At 41.1% G+C, this 20,729-nt stretch overlaps 1 protein-coding gene and 1 long non-coding RNA gene across 12 annotated transcripts in view; one reads left to right on the top strand and one right to left on the bottom strand.

The window, feature by feature from the left end:
• Positions 1–3,897: 3,897 nt before the first annotated feature.
• LOC106039128 (uncharacterized) lies at positions 3,898–14,670 on the bottom strand. 9 transcript variants are annotated; one of them, XR_007166623.2, is made up of 7 exons: positions 14,185–14,670; positions 14,013–14,115; positions 13,396–13,889; positions 9,380–9,612; positions 7,598–7,830; positions 7,149–7,264; positions 3,899–4,316 (listed from the first exon to the last, which is right to left on the bottom strand). It is a non-coding gene; the product is annotated as an uncharacterized lncRNA (long non-coding RNA). The 9 variants fall into 9 exon arrangements; XR_007166618.2 differs by having other exon boundaries at positions 3,900–4,316; positions 13,396–13,584; positions 13,763–13,889; positions 14,013–14,670; XR_007166619.2 differs by adding an exon at positions 9,782–9,841 and having other exon boundaries at positions 3,898–4,316; positions 13,396–14,670.
• A 182-nt stretch (positions 14,671–14,852) lies between these two features.
• The window catches only part of PDS5A (PDS5 cohesin associated factor A), a 79,070-nt gene continuing 73,193 nt past the window's right edge, over positions 14,853–20,729 (top strand). Inside the window, exons 1-2 of one of the 3 annotated variants that reach the window (XM_048072987.2) lie at positions 14,853–15,062; positions 15,888–16,058. In XM_048072987.2, coding sequence (XP_047928944.1) covers positions 15,036–15,062; positions 15,888–16,058 — 198 coding nt within the window. In that variant the 5' untranslated portion in view covers positions 14,853–15,035. Of the gene's footprint in view, positions 15,063–15,473; positions 15,642–15,887; positions 16,059–20,729 lie in introns of those variants that run through there. The other 2 variants (XM_048072988.2, XM_066995768.1) reach the window with 2 other exon arrangements.

The raw sequence follows: 20,729 nt of genomic DNA, 5'->3' as shown, positions 1-20,729 counted from the left end.
GAAAAGGTGTTACCTTATCCTTTTTTTCTTTTCCTTCCCCCAGTAGATTTAACTTAATGCTGATTTAAAGATGTTTAACTTGGCCTTGGCTTCTTGGACTGTCTGTGTCTCCAGTCAGTATTACTTTGTCCATGATCTTGGAGTTTGCGTTCCTACAAGAAATAACTCTTCCCTCAGCCAAAATTTGATTTCTCAAGTAGAAATTTAATTCTCTAAGTAAAATTTTAAAAGAGAGAGAGAGAGAAGGGGGAGGGAAAGAAGCTTTATATAAATAAATGTTTGCAGAATAAGTCACACAGCTGTCTCTTCTCCTCCAGTCCTCTCCAGATTTATATCAAATGCATAGTGAATTACAGTCTTTTATCTCCATAAAGGGACTCCATGTCTTACTTCTGTACTTGAAGTACCCTGATCTTCTATTCCATACAGCTAATGACTCCTTAGTTAACCGTAGAAATTAACTGTTCAGTTAGAATCACTGCAGTAATGTTAATTTATTCACACATACATTTGTTTCATTCCAAATAACACATTTTTCTGCACCTATATTAAAACAATGCATTCATTCCTTTTATACAGGGTCCTATTTCAGCATTATTTTAAGTGAGGAAAAATTAGTATTTAGAAGCAGCAAAAAATTAGATTGTGGGGCAATGTTCGCCTCACTGAAGACAACAGCAAAAATTCTTCTGGCTTCAATAAGATCAAGATTTTAGGTGAGCAGATCAGACTAATTCCAGCATTACCACTAATGAATCATGAATTGACAAGTTAGTTAACAAGTCAACACTTGTTCATGATGGGTTCATGTACTCATCAGTAAACAATCAAAGGATTGTATGAGTTTACTGCTGAAAGTTAGTAGTTGTATGAGTTTTCAATTTTTTGTTTAAAAGGCATTCTAAAGCAACATATTGCTAGTATTCAAGTAAAGCGCTTGAACTTTAAAGAGAGATTCTAGATATATTGCAGAACATAAATAAAATTTGCTTATTATACCTGATAAACATCGCAAGAACATATGAAGTACAAAGATGCTTGGGTTTTTGGAAAGGAGATAGGGAGAGATGATGAAAACAAATGCTGTAATCCAAGAAGTAAAGAATTATACTTAATTGTGTCTTTTCTGCAGGCAAAGAGTGAGATCATGCTTGTATGGCCGAAAGAAGCCTCCCTGCCCCAAAGTACTTTCTGAATTTGAAATAAACTCACGTTTCAGTTTTGATTTGTGATGAATCAGATTCATGTATTGGATGTTCTCTGCTGCGCTGTTTTCATCAATCTGATATGTCAAATTTCATAGATATCAAAAATCCATCCTGATCTGTTGAAACTGGGGAAAGGAAAAACAAGTTATGCTTAATACGCTCCCCTGAAGTATGATAAAAAGTAATAAGCTGGCTGTTATTGAAACTGTCATGTTTTTATCTGTTGGATATTACTGGCTTTATTTTGGAAAACTGCATCGATCCTATCACATAGCAAATTTAATATTAGTGGTCTTAGAGACCAATGTATTTAAGACATGGTCTAAGAACAAGGCAAGGAGTAAAACTGTACATTTGTAATATTTAAAAGATCAGACTTCATTTGTATCACTGCAATAATTAGACCAAGCATACCAGGATAAAAGAAAAAAAGAATAATGTTTGACACTTCTGTAACTTTTACCATCCACAACATGTCATTAAACAAACAAAAAACATAGGAGATCCATTTTATACCTCAGTTGGCAGAGCCCACTTCTCAAACACAATGCAACAGCTGTTTCACCACACCATGCAATGCCACAGAACAGGTTAACAGGCATAAATATGCAATCCAGTTGAAACTGCAGAAACTCTGCAAGCCAGCCGAGTGCTGTTATCTGCACTGGAATTTGACCAGGATGTTTACTTACTGTTTTTTTACAAAACAATTTGTATGCAGACCAAGAAAGAAGACATTTCCAAGGAACAGTATTGTTCACGGCCTCCATTCACTGGTAAAGCCGGAGCTGCAAGAACAACACTGCCCTGGGACAGGAAATCTCCAGGTCTTCAGCCTGCAGAGAAGCTGCCCTAGGCAGCTACTGGACCATGGTAGCCATAGGTGCAGAAGGAATTACTCTGGTTTGGAACTGGGCTACGATTTTCTACATGAAAACAGAACTAACTTCATTCAAGAATTTTCAGTATGAAACTTGAGCATTTTATTTTCTTGGGCAGCTGAGCTTTTCCTGGGTTATTTTATTCAGTCAGGTCCCTAGTATAAGTCATACGTCCTAAATCCACATCATCCTATGTTGGGACCATGTCTTCACTAAGGAAAACAGGGACAGAGGCAGAAAGGGAAGGAAGCTTTTATCTTTTAGCTGGAAAAAAATGTACTGTGATGTGTACCAGAGGGTTAAAGTAATTTTATCTTTCTACCTGTTTGCCTTCACTCCAACAGCATATAAAAACTACAAACTACCTTGCCCGTATTAAGATTTCAGCACAGTAAGTTATTATATATCACCTGAAATAACTGTTCTGTTTAGAGTAAAACAGGTGCATTTCCTCAAATATATTACCTCCAAAGTTCACTTAATGCAATTGAGTCTTTTTGAGATGAAGAATTAAGCATTCAAAAATAAATAATTTACTGAAAAAGTCAATTTAAATTTGGCTTTATAAAGAAAAGTTAAAAAGAGCTAACAGCTACTGATTTCTTTTGATTATGTGATATCTTTTCAACTAAAAATTTGTCTGCTTTTATAGCTTATGTATTTTCATATTTCATGGTGGTGTTTTTTTTTGTTTGTTTGTTTTGATGTTAGTCCGTCTATTTAACCTTACTGAAATCCTGAAAAAAAAAATCATAAAAAACTTTTAGTGATTCTAGATTTAAAAAAAAAAATAAAAAATCACAGTATTTTCATTCTACTGAAAGTTTGGGAGTGCCTACTGTTCTACTGCTCTGATTCAGAGATTTTAAAATATTAATACATTGGACCTTGCTGCAGAATGGAATTTCTAAGTAAATCTAATGTTAAGTACAACCCTGAATTTCAGGCAAGTTTAAGTTACCTATTTATTAACGTCGCTTGAATGATGAAATGCTTTTACCTGTCAAGAAAGACTTGACTCCAGTATCTGTACAAATCATTTACCAGAAGTTAATTTCCTGACAATCACTACTCATTTATAAATCTGTTTTCCTCACAGCGACTGACCTTCAACTAATAAGAGATTAAAAAAGATATAAAAATCTATTTGCTTTCTTTCAGCAAAGTGTTTCTTAGAGGCCTTATCTTCAGTTACAGATCAGACCTGGGCCTGCATATTTCACAAAACTTTCTGAGATCAAAAATCTACACGATATAAGCATATGCTATACATGCTATATTAGCATAGGCATTTTACATGTATCCTGTGTGGTGTCAGTGTTCCTCAATCACCATTCTTACAAAAAAAAAAAATAATAATATTAAGGTCTGGCTACAGCAAACCTTAAACTTAACCTCTGTTGTGAATATCTGAGTATATTCAGTATTCCAGTTGCTTATAAAAATAAATTAGGAAACACTTTATAGTCTAAAACCACTAGCACTCATTTATGAATTCAATTTCACTAACTAGTTTCTAAACTTGAATAACTTGTATGCTGTACTTCTTATGCTGAGACAAGTAGCCAAGGAGATGGGGGAAGGGAGCAGGGAGCGCTGTGCATTTAAAAACAGCTGCAAAGACTACATCTTTTTTTATTATTTTTTTTAAGGAAATTCTTTGTTCAGTATGTGATTCTGTGTAACTGTCACATGACAGTACCTCAATTATTTAAATAGGAAACTGGCTCCATGTTTTTTTGGTCACTGCTGAATAGGGAACTACTGGGCTTTTTCCTTTCCTGTAAATTCTGACTTTTTTTTTTTTTTGGTCTCTTCAAAATCCACTTAGCACTTCTACTTTTTAACATTTCACACCCTCTGTCACTGGAAATGGGGCTACATTCTTTCCCAGTGAATAACACCAGCAACAAAAGAAACTCAAATGTAGAGTGCTGCAGGCAGCTAAAGACCACCCTGTGGTTTCAGAGGTATAACACAACAGTCACTCATTTACAGGACAGCCTCCAGTTTCCTATTTATTTGGGGGCTAGGTAAAAAATGAGTGTTAGCTTGGACACGCCAAACTCATGCCAAATCCAAGTCACCAGGCTGAGGGAGTCAGATCATAACACAAGCTCCACTCCACCCTGCTCATGATATTCAGATCTGTATCTGTAACCAGATTTAGCTCACACACAATTCAGGATGTTGCAATTTGGATGTGGGCCCATCTGTAATAGACAACCTAAAAAAAAAAAGAAACAAAAACAGTTAATACAACTAGCATGAAAACATGTTAAAGCTTTCTTCAAATAGATAATCAAACACTGAACTCTTTCAATTACTTGACTCGTCTTGTTTACACTCCCCAAAACCTGGAAGAAAGAACACAGTAACTTAAAAGAACATTGAAAGAGGATTAATTCATTTCTTCTATGCATTTCTTCCACTCCTGAGGTGTGATTTCTCCTACGCAGTGGTGATGGTTAGGAGAGAACAATGGGCACTTTGAAACCAAATAAGAATTTTATCTTCGCATAATTTTTTGTTATGAACAGGACCATTTGCTACATACTAAAAATAAACTATATATACTACGTAGTACTGAAGAGTAGAAACTGAAAATGGTTAAATACTTGTCAGAAAAACAAATAACAAATTTTCCATCATCCATGCATGTGTTAGCAGTTACTCTCCTCAGCAGCATTACGCAGTTCGTGCCTCTGATGACTCCTGGTGAATCTTTTTGGACCCTCCTAATTGCTGCTGCTTACACATCCACTTTTCAAATTCAGCAGTGATTAAAGGCACATACAAAACAAATCTCTATCCGGATTATGTTTAAACCTATTATTAGAAATGAAGTGTAAGAGAAACAACACTTCTCTATGTTAGGTTTGTTTAATTTACCTGTCAACAGTCTAAACAGTCAGGTTCTCCCTTTTGTGGCTGGCAGGCTGTATCACTCCCAAGGACAACTACAGCTGCTGTCACATACATGTTCTTCCCCAGGTTCAGCAAGAAGACTAACATTTACTAACCATGGGAGCCTCAAAACAGCAAGCAGGCATGCAGAAACAAAAACTCCCTATATATTTTGATGCAGCTCTTCAGCTGACCTGGAACTCCCCTTCATATGTAAACGGGAGAAAAAATCCACAACAATCTCTTTTTTAACTTTGAATTTTATTAGTATGCTCTGATTCGTAAAAATATTGCAAGTTCTTTCATCTAGTTTCAGAGAAGACTTTTTGTAGCTTCCAAATATGCAAAGCCAAAATCAAACTAGAAAGGAGGTTGATATTAAGTAAATATTAACCGTAGGTGTACCTAGTTTTAAGATATGTAAGAGAGCATTTAATCATATTGTTTGCAAAATTTGGCTTCTCCAGTTCAACTTGAATTTGGCAACAGTGTACTTACTGATCATAAACAATGATATTTAAAATATACCTGCGATTCACTCGGGGCTGTTTTTTTCACCTTCTCTCTCTACTTTTTTCACTCACATGAAACTCCCTGATGCTCAGCTAGCTCCAGATTCTCTAGCACATGTTCATCGCAATTCCTACCATTTCTCTTGCTCATTCATACTTTTTCTTGTGTTCCCACTTCTCATAGCTAGCAATGGGCCATGGGAAAATCCTTTTAGAAAGGAAAACAGAGACAAACCCCAAAACTGGGGGTTGTTACAGCAGACTAAATATTACTGCAAATTAGCTTGAATTCAGGAAACTGTAAAGCTCTTGTTTTTATTTATTTATTTATTCACAGATTATGTCAGCACTTGTGTACTTATTTAGTCTTATTTCTTCCTTGCTATATGAAGCTACCTGCTTAGGAGGTTAAAGGACCTATTGTGAGTTACTACCTAACGTTTTCTTCCTCTATAAGTAATGTTGTTCTGTTCTTACTATATCCAGAATCTGTTTGATTTATCAACTTATTCTTCCACTTAAATCTTTTTTACTATAAAGCTCTGTGAGAGAACACACTCTTACAGTTTTTGAAGGATAGAAGCCTGACTGAGTGAACCAAGGCAGTGTCAGAGCTAAATGATACTGAAAATTAATGAAGAAACTGGTTCACTCGAGTTTTTTTTTCTCCATGTGCAGGATTACAGATGGCTGCTAAGCAGATCTTCAAGGAAGTTTAAAAAATATTTATCATATATAAATCAATGACATCCCGTAATCAAAAAATGAGTACATATAAAGTAGCAGCTTAAAATGTTTACATGCTCGCTAAAAATCTTTGTCTGCCTTTTTAATACTGTCAGATAAAGGAGGCCGACAGTTTTAGCATGTGCTTAACTGAAAATATAATAGATTAGGCATAAATACGCAGTGTCTGGAAGATAAAAAGAACACTACCAAGATATACTTAAGAAAGCAAGTGCTTATGCACTTCATACAGTGTAGTTACAGTATATTACACAGAGTACACATGAGCTGCCTTGCCAAATTCAGATAGGATATAAATAGTGCTATTAGATGTTGGTAAAATTGTAAGTGGATACGTATCACTCCACTTTACAAAAAGAACCTCTCTGCTGGCATTCAATAACACCACGTTCTGTGACCATACCATCGCGGACTTTCCAATATTTGGTCACAGCAAATTTTTGGTTAGGAATGTGGCTATTGTGAACACAACTTTTGTATTGCTAAGCATTCGTGCCTGTCAAGACTATGCTTTTCTCATTTCTGTGTTTGCTTTTGCCTTGTCTAGCCTACTTCTGGCTTTGTCTGCTTAATAACCGGTATTTTGTCCTCTCCTTAGACACACATTCATGGTCCACTTTGTTAAATACCCATTCAAGCGCTGGCTCACATAAACTCAGTCACCTTCTCTATTGACCAGTATTGTTGTTATTGAACACCATGCACCAGCACATTCGAGAAAACAAGAGCGCTCTTTTTACTCCAGACATCATCTGATGTATTTTCCTCTTTCACCTCTCACCACACTATTCTAGACAAAAGTCCTATAGTTTTCATGTTTTCTAGACAAGGGACCAGGAGGAAGAGTTGTGTGAAACAGCATATTGAGATTTAATTTTATACTAAATGCATACATGCTGTGGTTCACCACATATCCTGAGTTTAGGAAAGTGTTCTTCCACTGACACTTGAAGTTCCATGCTGATGATCACTGCATTGTCAGCGTGCTCCTTTGTCATGCTGTCATAACCTGCATGGATGCAAAAATCCCACGCATTAACCGAAGAAGCTTTGTAAGGGTGAAATGACTGGTGCAGCAGAATTCAGATATGCTATTGTATTTTGCAAACTCAAATTGTTCTTTACAAGGGTTTGTAATTCCAGCTTTTACATTCAAGCTCCCAAATGGTGCAGCGGCATACATGGTGTAAGGTTTTAATGAACATTCCCTCAAGCTGTTCACAGAACACATCGGCAGAGCCATCATTAGCTGTTTTTCTAGCAGCATAAACCTATATGATCAATACATTTCCTGACTTTGTTCAAAGGCAAATTGTAATGATTCTATTGCTTCAAGTCATACCCGAACACTTTGAAGCTTCCCTGAGTATGATGAATGCAACCCTTTTTTTAAGGCTCTGAAGAGTACACAACATATCTATCCATCATGAGGAAGTGACCCCATCATTACATTACAGTTCTGAGATTTCGCATCCATTCATCAAACATCTTTCTTTGACCATAATGGTAAATTCCAGGTCTCACTTGTAATTTTCATATCATTCTTTTCTTTACTGCAAGCAGCAGGCATTGTACCTGAGAAAGAATGAGGAACAGCAGCATTACAAACCCAATCAATACTTCTCCTGAAGAAGCCTCTTAATCAGAACTTTAGTACCACACGTGTTCTCATTTTTAACAGATCGTAGAACAGTCCCCATCTAACTGGGGAAGAGGGAGACTGTTCTTATCATCTCCCCTTCAGTGGGCAGCTGTTGTGGGCTAAATGTATTACCAAACTTTCCCAGTTTTCTTGGTGGTATTTCATCTAAGAATGGTCCTATGCACTCAGAAATTCCCCAAATCCGCCTTGTTTATCAAAAAATATCAAGCAAACAAATAGCCGTGTGCTACTGTTGCAACTGCAGCTAACTGCAGATTTCCTTATAACCTGGCTGGGGAAAAAAAAATGTGAAGGACTTTTCAGAACTGAAAAGTTGGATTTGCAATAGACTTAAGTGACCGTAGGCTGATGACTTAGTGCTCTTTGTCACAAATGCTTGTGCTGTGCAGCAAGTATTAGAGAGCCAATAAAAAGATAATGAAAACTACAAGCTAGTCTTGAATGTGCCATAAATAAAGCAACTATACTTAATTAATAAAAATAGAATATAAGCTAACTTTATGCTTAATGGTCTAGCTACAGAGACTGTTCATGAATTCAATTACCTGGAATCAAATATATCCAATCAGAACCTGTCCAATAGAAACTGGAAAATTTTGAAAAATAGTTAATTCGGCCATGGCTTTCCTTATATAAGCCTGAAAAAACATTTCACCTCAAAATGGAGAAAGGCTCGACTGGTGAAATACTTAATTTTTTGCTGTAGCAATTTATGAATGTGAATCCTGAGAAATTATTAATAGTGACAGGAAGAAAATTGAAGCTTTTGAGATGTGGTGCAAGCAAAGACTCTTGCATATCTCCGGGACAGAAAAGAAGATAAATGCTCATATTAAAGATATTATTGGAGAAAAGTAGACTTGGTTGTCAGAAATGAATCGGTCTGAATGTATGTGCTTTGGAGACATCAGGAGTAGAGATGGAAATAACCTTGAAAATGTAATTATGGAGTGAATGGTGACAAGTCATCGTAATAGAGAACCGCTAGAAGGGAGGTGGATAGATGGCAGGCAGTAGATTGCTGTGACTTCAGGTAGTGAATGCCCAAAACTAGCAATGGATTGAAGAGGCTTCTAAAAATTCTCCTATGATATCACCAATATGCAGGTGCTGATACATTGATCTTACTTAACTTGCAAGTAAAGGAAACAACCATAATTGTTCTGTCAATACGGTATTTTATAAATTGCAAGTGTATTTGCAAGTATACACTTTTTTACCTTAGCTTGCCAATCCCTGTTATCTCTGAATGTGGCTTTGTATCATGAAAGTCTGGCGGCAAGTAAAACTGCCCTATCTGCAAGTGTGATTCAAAATAAGGACAGTTTTAGACACTACGGGAGAAAACTGTCCTTAACAAAAACAGGGGAAAAAAAAAAAAAAACACATTTAAACAGATTATGGCTAGAAATCAGTTTCAAAGGAGAACATCACCCATCCTGTACGCGGTCTCTGCCTTACTTCAAAACGGGTGGTATTCCATGAGCCGTCAGTGAGTCGTGGGACTCTCCCTTCTCTTTCCCGAGGAAGCCCTTGCTGTCTCCAGCTGATTGTCTTCATGAGATAGCACTCACAAGTCTCCCTCCAGGCTTTTATGGATTTTACTTTGATCAAAGCAACTTGCTTCCAAAGCCATCTTTGTTGCATTTATCACGTACAAGTGGAAGACTTTTCTTCCTGGCTTTGTTTTCTGCCTGGCCAATGTAGAACATGGAACACAGACGTTAAGTCCCCACAGTGAGGACAAAGCACCACTTCTTGGTATATCCCTAGATGAGAGTCATTTCACTGCAAATAACCTCTACAATGGGATGCATTTTGGAGCTCTTTTGTTGTAGCAGCACACATTGCTTAGAAACCTACCTTTAACTCAGATGAGTGTAACCACCATTTTCAATTTACAGAAGATGTAAAAAGCACCAACTGTTATATAAAAAGAGGTAGTTAAAACAATTAGATGCTGTTATCCAAGAGATATTACACTGCAAAGTTTAATTAGAAACATCAAGGATTTTTCTGAAGACCCAATACAGCAAACTTAGAGGCTATAATTTTAATTGGAGGCGCTGTGTGCAGATGCATACGTGAAAGAACAAACCGACAGACAAAGAATAAAGAAGAACAGGAACAAGGACTAATACCGAAGTCAGAAAGCTAAAGAAGAAACCTTCTGTGCAATACTGAGGACAAAAAAAAAATATTTTCTAAGGCTTGACTTTTACTGAGTTCAGAGGAACTTGTGTATTGCAGGAATAAAAGTATATTATGGAAAAAAATAAATAGGTTTTCATTAAAAAAATAAAAAACATTCATAACTAGGAAGCAACCTGATAGATATTGAAAACTGGCTAAATACTAGAGCTGAAAGCAAGTAACGATGTTTTGTTTCCTCTTGACCTATTTGTTGCCTAAAAAATACAACAGTGAAGGACCACACTCCACCTTTGCAGAGAGGTTCTGCAAAGCAGGACTTTCCAAGAGCATAGCTATTATTAGGAAGACAAGTGCTTTGCTAACCCACCAGATAGAATTTCTTACTTGTTTGCCCAGCTGACTGACAGATAGGACTTACTCTGCAGTTCGTGATACACTGCAGTGTCTTGATACGACTACTTCTTCGTTCTCGATCACTTGTACTATCTGTGCTTACTGTACTAACAAAGACCTGAAGACAACCATTAAGTGCACGTTGCTTAATTTAACATGAGCTAAGGGATTCCCTGTGCTTAAAGTTATCACTCCATGCTCTCTTCTGTTCCACTTGAAAGCCGTTTTGTTCTGAGAATCTTGTGCTGAATTATTTCCCCTACCAGAAAAAAACATTCCTCTTTTCCTGCTACTTTCCTTTAACCTCTCCTGACATGGCAGAGAAAGAAGTGGAACAAACTTGCCCCACAAGAGTGTATAGCACCCTTTGTTTTAGTCTGTTTATAAATTCCACTTGCAATGGTAGATTAAATATATTAATAAACTTTAAAAAAAAAAAAAAAAAGGATTGGATTAAATGTACTTCAAAGAAAATAACAGGATTAAAAGTAAATAGATTTCAATAGAAATTTGGCCAGGTAGGAACTCAATAAAATCTGAGTAAAGACTAAAGGACTAGGTCTTATTATTAGACAGAGCCATCCATTAAAACCCAACTGATCATGTGAACCTGGCTACAGCTGTAAAAGCAGCAGAGTCCAAGTCAGATCTCAGCTGCATGCTGAAATTAGAAAGGTGAAGGTCAAATAAGCAAAGGCAACAAACCAGACACTAGCGGCTGCAGTCATGTCTGCGAGCAGATTTCAGGTCTCTTCCTTCAGACTACGAGTACCACAGGTCAGATGATCTGTAGCTTCTGTGTTTGCACATTTGGAAAACTTGATGCGTGCATTCAAGCTAATTGGCAGTTAAGTGTTCATTCATACCTCCCTTAATTGGGTCTGATATCAGAACTGCACGTTTTGTTTTAGCCCTTTAGAATTTCAAATGGTGCAGAAGTATGTATCCTGCTGCTTCCCTTCTGCCTCTGCTGCGGAGAGAGAGACGGGCCACTGCCTAATCAGCCCGTGATTACAGAATTTGCACCTACTCCTCTCTCAACAGCTTAGCTGATCATGATTTGTCTAAGACTCATTCAAAACAGCGTATATCTGACTAACAGCATCTAAATTAATAGCTATCCTAAGAGCCCTCTGACAGTTTTACGCCAGCACGCTGGCAAAATACTCCTGCTGTGGACCCAGGGTATGTCAGTGAGGTTGTGCTTTGTATTGATACCAGAAACTACAGTCTGAGAGCAGGAGCAAATCCTACCAGGAATGGAATTACCTACCAGTAGAGCTGCATCTACATTTAATAGCTCAGGGCTCCAACAACATTGGTGCTGGGGAGTGGCCAGACTTTTCATACTGCTGGCTAATCGTGTCTATGAAAGCAGAAATCTACTGTAAACCTCTCCTTCAATACTTAGATTTCTACTGATGTGTTTGGGATTTTTTTTCTCTGATATACTCCAGAAACACAACCCTGAGAATTAAGAATCTTCAAACATTATTCCATAGTAATTACTAACTTCACTATTTATCTGAAGTCTGCAAGAAGATCTTGGTCCACACAACCAAGAGCACTCCAGTGCACGGCTTCATGAACAGCTTGCTCAAGATGAAATATAACTGAATGAGCCAACCTTAGCTGGCACTCCTAAGTGAAATCTATTAACTGTCACATCTAACTACATATTAGTTATAGAGTACGTTTATCTTATAATACAAGAGTTTATCTTATCCTTCAGTGGAAAATAAAAATGACGAGAAGTGCACAGTAGAGTTCTGCACTGTGTTTGTTCTTAACTTAGACTAAAAGCAAGTTGTGGGAGAGCAGCCCTCTCCCCTTTCATTCTTTACCCTACTTCATGACCTGCTGTGTAAAGGTTTCTAGGTAAAGATGAGTCAGTTTGTGAAACACTCGTAACTACAAGATCACAAGACACCAGGTCATATTAACAATTTACATAAAACACCACTTTTCAAGGATACAACAATACTTAAACATTTAAAAAGAGAAACTTCACAGATTATACTGAAATTTCTAGAATATGACACCTATGTGACTTCAGTTCTGCTCAACAAAGTCTGCTTAGTATCTTCTTGCCTTCATATTTAGGTCATAAAAAAAAATCCAACAAAGGGTCACTTCAAATTTATTTCTTGTACCATTTTTACTTACTAACTTCCATTCTCTCTTTTTCTATTTAAATTGAAGACAGCTCATATAGGTTTTTGATATATACTTTTCCTTTTTAGTAACAGAATAATCTTTTAGGATTTGTTTCTGATTTATTGTGTTAATTCAAAGTATATTAAAAATGAAGTATCTACATCAAATGAAGTGCTCATATTAGTCATTTGAATTGGGAAGCAAAGTACCTAATGTAAGAATGGTAAAGATAAAGAAAAAAACAAGTTCCTTAAAAGTATAATAGTTCTGACAATATGCATTTTCATATGTTATTGACAACAAATAAGGGTTGACAGCTAGTCTGAGTACTTGAGCTCTAAGGCAAATCTAATCTAAACGGCCACTGAAGTTTGAAGTTGGCTTTTTATTATCTATTATTCTTTTCAATCAGTAAAACCTCCTTAAAACTGAATCCTGTATCCCACTCCCACGGCCACTTTTCTATTGTGAGTGTCCCAATCCACTGATCCTTAAGCCTGGCGACAATCCCTTTTTTCTAACCTTGGACTTACAACCAGATCTAAACCCTTTGCCTGGCATCGTTCTAGATTCCCAAATCAGAATCTGGGATCTGCTGTGTATTTCTGGCAACTCTCAGTCGTTTCCACTATCACCCTTCCGAGCTGGTTTCACGTAGGCTACGGACACTCAAGGCTTTCCATTTAACTCCTCCAAGACAACATTGCAAGCAAATAGGGAATACAGGTGCAGAAAAGAAAATTCCTACCCACACGTTATTACACCTGAAGTACCTGAGAGCTCCTCAGTCTTCGTTTTCCTCCCAGCCCTTGTAAACCCGGACACGGACATCCTTCCCACAGGCTGCAGGGCTCATCCCTCCTGCAGGCCAGGCCAGCCCCTCTGCTGCTGCTCCTGTACACTCAGCCAGCTCCTTGTCCCCTTCGGTCACGCTGATCCCAGCTGTCTTCCTCAAATTGCCTCTGCAGAAAATACACTAGAGATGTTCAAAAGTGAGAACAACGATACTTTCAGCTGGTTCGCTTAACCAAGAAATTGGAGACAGGGCGGGCAGCTGGATAAGTACTTGTGTCTATACGTGGACGTGTTACATGAACTGCAGATTCAAAATGGACAGATACATCCTACTTTGCTACTGACCTTCTTTCCAGACATATTCCATCTCTTGTAAAGATGAAAGAATATTACATTACAGAGTCATTTCACAGGGAAAGCCTTCCTGAGGTTACTGGCAAGGGCCCCTTCGATCTGCACCTTCAGATTCCTGCTGAAGATTTATAAGGAAGCCAATGTTTGAGATGCTCATCTGCCAACAGCGAGGGCAAAAAACGTAGATGTCAATGTGTAGATGCAGATTTATCCCCAATCTCTCTGAGGAAGGGCTATTTACCTGCCTTCACGCTGTTGGTGCCACCGTGCACAATTTACCACCAATTTTGTGATATATCACACTGGCTGGGCCTCAACACCATCCGCGGGGTAAGAAGTAAGAGCTGAAAGGGAGACATGGGGTTGAGCAGCGCCTGCAAAACGCCGCCAAAACCACCAACAGCACCACGCACCTTGGTGTGGAGAGCACATACTGTGGGGACAAACATGTCCCAGTCCCCTCTGTGTCCCCCAGTCCTCACACACACCTCACATGGCAAAGGAGGAGACCCCTGAGGGTCGGGGCTTGGCCGGGGGACAGCCCTGAGGGATCTGGGGAGCTCTGAGGGGCTGGGGACAGCCCTGAGGTGCCGGGGTTAACCCTGAGGGGTCGTGGTTAACCCTGAGGAGCCAGGGGTAGCCCTGAGGACTTCGGGGAGCACTGAGGGGCTGGAGCCAGCCCCGAGGGGCCAGGGGAAGCCCTGAGGGACTGCGGGGAGCTCTGAGGGCTTCAGGCAGCCCCGAGGGGTCGCGGGGAGCCCTGAGGGGCCGCTCCGGGGCTTTTGGCGCCAAGCGTGAGGCAGCGCTGCGGCGGCCGTGCCCGGTACTGCCCGCCGCCGCCCTGCGGGAGGCTCGGTGGGGGGACGCCGCTCTCTGGCCGGTTTCCCCCGCTGCCCTGCGGCCGGGGCCGTGCCGTTCCGTGCCGGGCCAGGCTTGGGGAGGGGGTGATCCTGCCTAGGGCTGCGGGAGGAGGGAGGGGAGGCCGGGGGAGGGGGCGGCGCGGAGCCTCCTCCCGGCTGCCCTTCCCCGGCCGGTCGGAGAGCGGCACTGTGGCCCCGCGGCGCACGCTCCGCCGGAGCCTCCCCGTCTCCCCCTGCCTCCGCCGCCAGCAGCAGCAGCAGCGAGCAGCTCCCCCTCCCCCGTCCCCGAGCAGGAGCCGCCGCACCGCGGAGCAGGGAGGCGGCGAGGAGCGCAGGGCAGCGGCCGGCGGCGGGGGGGCGGCGGCGGCGGAGTGGCGAGAAGCAGCCGGTGCGGAGCCTGCTCAATGCTGCACCTTCCGGAGCTGCATGAGGTAAAGGCGGCTCCGGGTCCCGCTCCCCTCCTTCCTCCTCCTCCTCCTCCTCCCCCCCCCCCCCCCCCCTCCTCCTCCTCCTCCGCCCCGAGGGGGGCCGGGGGTGCGCGGGGCCCGGGCCCTGGGGGGGTCTTTGTGGGCCCCGCTGGGGTGAGGGGCGGCGGGGCGCCGAGGGGCGGCGGCGGGGCGGCGAGGAGGGGCCGGGGGGCCGGGGGGGGGGCCATGAAGTTGCGGGAACAAACGGAAAGTGGCCAGCGGCCTGGCCCCCTCCCCGGGAGGGGTCCGTGGGGCTCGGGGGGGGCCGCCGGGGGGGTTTTGTTTGCGATCGCCGCCGCCTCCCTGCCTCCCTCCCCGCCTCCCTCCCCCTCCGCCGTTGGTTTCTCTGCCTCCTGATAGTTTTGAGGCCTAACCGCTTAGGCCTCGGCTCCCGGCGGCGGGGGGCCGGCTCCGAAGCCCTCCCCTCGGGGCCGGGGCTGGTCCCCCCCCGGTCCCTCCCCTCCGGGGCTCGCAGCGGGCCCCCGGGGCCGGGGCATCCTCGGATGGGGGCCGAAATTTCATTGTAAAAGCGTCGGCTCCGAAGTGAGAGCGTCGGGCTGGAGCAGCCCCGCGATGAAAGGAGGCGCCGGAGGGGAACCGAGGGGCCGGGGCGGCGGGGGGAGGCGGCGGCCCGGCCCCGGCGCTGCCCGGGCTGGCGGGGGGCGGCGGCGGGGGGCTCGGCCGGCGCGGCGGGGAGCGGGGCCTTGTGCGAATTGAGGGTTAGAAATGGGAAAAAGAGGGTTAGAAAGTCGTTCCCAATCCGCTGAACTTTTGTTTTCTGACCGATAGAGGCCGGTAGAGGACTGCGCAGAGGGAAAGTTTATAAGCGGCGGCGCCAGGATGGACTTCCCTGCTACCCAGCCGAAACCTGCCGCCGACGGTAAAATCATCTACTACCCTCCCGGGGTGAAGGAGATCACGGACAAAATTACCAACGATGAGGTGGTTAAACGGTTAAAGGTGAGTAATCGCGGCTCCTCTGCCCCGCAACTCTCCTTTCTCAAAGGAAACGTTTCCTCGCGGGAGAGGAGGACTGCCAGGGGTTTCTTGCCGCGGCTGAAATGTCCGCTCCTTGCCTACAGACCCTTGTAGGAATGCTGCTCCCTTGCTTCTCCTTAATGAGGAGGAATCCTTTTTTGTAATTTGTGACTGTACCCTTGTGTTCACTCAAAGCCGGAGTCGATGCAGTCAATTTGTGTGTGAAATACATCCGCGGTGTTGGAGACAGGTCTGAAGTGAAATCCTAAGTAACAATTGCGGGATATATTACCAAAAATACTCGCTGTCAAGCTAGAAGATGTCTGTGGGTTCCAGCAGAGCAAGATGTAGAGGGGTGGGGGAAAAAACTCGATCTAGTGTAGGGTGTTCTTGACCAAAAAGCTAGCCGTGTTTACAGAAAACGAAGGTGAATTTCTGGAATTTGTAGGTGGAATTTCGAAATTGTTTCATATGTAAAAATGCCTCAGATTCTGTAATTTGATTCAACTTGTGTGTGTCTTTCCTATTCAGTATAACTGGTGCTTGGCAAAGTTGCTAAATTTTCATAAACAAAAGGGATTGTTATAAAAGCATTTTCCCTGCTTGTTTGACATCATCCTGGGGGACTGTGAGGCTTACCTCTGTTTTTAATTTTTTTTAAATCTGCTTTTCCATTAGAAACATGAAATATTATGATACAATCATATTATTTCTTAACTCTGTGCTGAAGATTGATCAACACTTAACTTTATTCTCTAATATTGGCACAGCTCATTTGCTAACGCCATGGTCTTTGGACCAGAAAGTTTTCGTAACCTGGGATTTGGTCCTGTGCCCAGGGTGGAGATGTAGTAATGATTTTTCTGAGATCAGAAATATTCTCTCATCTGATGATGTGTTTCCCATCACAATTGTAACCCCACAAAGATTGAAAAATAGAAATTGTGGTCTTGGCTAGTCACTGAGTACCCTGAAATATGCCTTAACTATAAATGTGAAGAGACTATAAGCTTTGTCCGATGCTCTCAAAGTGGTGAGGTATATGCCAGTTGTTACTTGGAAAATGAGCCGTGCTGTCCAATTGTAGTTCTGAAAATTGTCTGTTGAATGCAAGGGTCTAACCTGGTATTTTCAGAGCTGCCGTGGAATATTGCCAGTTATAGGAGAAGAACCTAGAGCTTTGTTTGGACAGAGACCTTGAATCACAGTCTGTGTGGAGTGGGGAGGAGCGCAGTTTTGAGACTAAATGACTTTTATTTTGTCCCAGTTGGAGAACTTGTAATGGTGGGCCATGCCATCTGAGATAATAGAAATAATAGCATTTCAAAGTCACACGTATGTGTTTCACAGAATTCACATGTTTGTGTGTTGGATGTAACTTACAGGTTAAGATATTTTTATTCTGTCACTTTTTAATTAAGTGCCGTTAAGGTATTCAGATGAGCTCAGAACTGTAGACTAACCTTAAATGGGAGCAAGTACTTTGCGAGTGGCCCCACTGTCACTGAAGCAACAGAGAAAGATTTTTCTTCTTATATTAGTACTGCTTAATCTTGGCTTGAGGATTTTTTTTTTATCAGATGTTCACTTTACTGAAGCATCAAGAGGATTGAAAGTACTAGTGCTGTGTTTCAAAACTAAACCAACAAATGCTGTTGCTCTTCATTTTTGCATAGACGTATAATCCTTGTGTGTGAAATCCATGCTTCTTTACATCAGCTTCATTTATAGAAAAAAGTCACGTTGGCACATGGAATATTGTTATGATGCAGTACTTGAGATGGAAATGCTTGAAAAAGTTTTGTTCAATATAAAGATAGCTCTCCAGAGCTTTAAATGTGACAATGATAAGAGCCAGTTTTAGCACGATGTACAAATTCAGGCATGTTTTGATCCTTGCAACTATTTTTTTTCTCCTTTTCCTCGGCCATATATGACCTAAAGATGCTCTGTGTGTCTTTTTTTAGAAGATGCATATGTAACTTGGTGTTCCGACGACCAGTCTTTGGGTCAGTTCATGCAAATTTTTGTTCTTTAACTTAATAAATTCATGGTCAACACAACTGGCTACAAATTTGTGCCCGTATTAGCAACTTTCCTGATATCACATCTGTATTTTTGTGTCCAGACCTCTTCTCGTAATGAAGGGTTTTCTTATTATTGGAACTTGAGACATTCTGGGCACCTGTCCCGGAGTGCCTGAGCAGCAGCTTTTGTGCCAAGGACTTTTTAAAAGAATGTTTTTCTATCCTTTCCCTCCTTCTGCTTGGGGTTGTGGGTAATAAAAATGTAGGCCAGATTCATTTACAGTGTTTTGATACATCTGTATGATAACATTAGCGTTGTCCCAAAAATGGAAGTATTGAGAATTTGGAAATCAGCACGTACCTTCTGAGCGATGCAAAAAGGAAAAGCTTCTGAATTGCATATGTATGTTGAATGAAACACCAGGAGTTCAGGTACTTAATGGTGTCAAAGTGTTTTTTTTTTTGGTGTGTTGGGTTACACTGATGGGTCAGTGCCTTCCTGGAGTGGGGCAGTATGCTGTGTGTATAATTTCAGATATTAAAGAAGTGATTTTTAACTGTATTGTGCTGCGGCTGGGGACAAGTGTCCATGTCATGGATCCAATTAAGTTCAAGCCAAAGTAGGCAGCTGGCGAGTAGCAGTGTTGAAACTTACTGCTACATACTTCTGGTGTAAAATGAGGTTTTTTTAGGCTAATGTTTCTCTTTACAATGCATCAGTTCATTAGATAGCAATCGGTTTTAGTGCTGTAAATAAAATGTTTGTCAATTTAGTAAGGTTTGTGGTGAGAAACAGTATCTTTTATTTCACTGAGCAATACAAGTGGAAAACAACAAACAATTCAGTCACCTAAGTCATACTTCAGGTCTAAAATCAGACCAGCAATTAAATACAAGCTGAGAACAATTGTGCTCTCGGTATTATATTTCTTCCTTTAAGATAGTTGAAGGAAGTTTTAGAAACTCACCGTCTGCTGTCCTGCAAAGCTTCTTTACAACCTCAAAAAAATGTAACTATTGAAAATTTTCAAAATTGAATTTATTTTACTGCCTTGTCAAACTCCAGACTTGAATATTGTTGCCAGTAAAATACCAAATTTCAGATACACTTTCTTTGGTCACAAGATAATATTTTGATGTAGTCCATGTCATCATTACGAGCAAGATTAAGGTAGTATACTTGATAGTCACATAGACTTAAAATAGCTCTATCAATCCAAAATGCACAGAGTTTCTCAGAGACTGACTTTCTCGGAGCCTTTGTAGGCGAAGCAAGAGCTGCCACTGAAAGATGCAGCTCTCTGCTGCTTGTCTCCTGCCTCTGTTCTCTACCCTCTTTGCAAGCATTTTGTTTTGCCGCATGGCAAAACTGATGGGTGAACAGATTTGGGTTAAAACTTAGGAGAAAAAATACTGTGTTAATTTTAGCCTGAATCATTTTCTTGCCTGTTTTTTTTTTTTTTTTTCAAGAGCTCACAAATGGTTGTGCTGGCACAGGGGAGAAGGCAACTTCTTTTTTGTGGCAGTCCTTTCTTAGAGTGTTAAAGAAACTCCAGAGTCAATTTTGAATGTGTAAGTTTGCAAAGGCTATGTTTTGAGATAGTTATGCAGAAACTATACAAAAGTCCCCATTTTTATCTTGCATGTTAATTTTTTTCAGTAGAAGAAATAATGCGTGATGACAAGTTCCAGTATAGATTTGTATCAATAACGATGCAGTTTGATAAAGTGTGTGACAGATCTGTAGGAAAAAAGGAAAGTATTTATAGTGCAGTGCTTGGTTTTACATACATAGCAGTCTGTAAGCAATGCTAACTCATAAAATATGTAAAAAGCACATTTAGTCAGACACCAAAGATACAGAAGCGCAAACAAAAAGTTTCTGAAACCTTCTGAAAGAGTAGATTCATAGATTTGTTTGCGTAGAGATTTTTAACAAAGCTTTAAGGCAGCATAAAAAAAACTTCTTGCGAAATTAAGAGTTCTGTAGGTCAGAATTGATAGAGGGTGATGCATTTCTTTGCCATAGCTGGGGTTACCATTCTGTTTTCTGCGGTTGTTTTTAATTTTTTGGGGGGGTGACCTTCCTGCGGTGTTGCAGTCAGTCCCGTAGTCTTGTTGCTTTTCCCAGGGTGACAGTCTGGCAAGGTATTTTCTGTGAAAGTTTCTTTTTATTCCACCCCTCCGTATCTCCCCCTGCTGCCCCACCCCAAGTCCTAGCTTGTGATCAGCTGGAGCAGTCAGCACTCTTAGCGGGCCTTGAAGTCTTCCTTATCTTGTCCCATGGCATTTTAAAGCTATTGGGCTTGAGCCAGGGTGAAAGGAGCGCTCCCCATCCTGCCCATTGTCTTTCCGGGTGTTCCTCTGGTTATTTGGAGGTGGCCTCTTGTAGCTGGGCCTGTTGTGTTTGTATTTTTGGGAGATTATCGCTGGAAACAGTTAATGCTTATAACTTATTACGCGCAGATATTTTTTAGGCATCTGTTACAGAATTTTAAAATTGAGAAAGGTTGCTGTTTTGCTATTTGCGTGTTCTGGAGTAGGCTGTGGAGGTGTGTGAGAGGGGAAAATACCACGTTGCTCTGTACTTCCCTGATATTTCTGCATATGGCCGTTATTTGGGCTT

This window comes from Anser cygnoides, chromosome 4 (genome assembly GCF_040182565.1).
Source record: "Anser cygnoides isolate HZ-2024a breed goose chromosome 4, Taihu_goose_T2T_genome, whole genome shotgun sequence".
NCBI classification, from domain to species: domain Eukaryota; kingdom Metazoa; phylum Chordata; class Aves; order Anseriformes; family Anatidae; genus Anser; species Anser cygnoides.
Note: the sequence above shows the minus strand (reverse complement) of the source record. Positions and strands in the feature narration are given on the sequence as shown.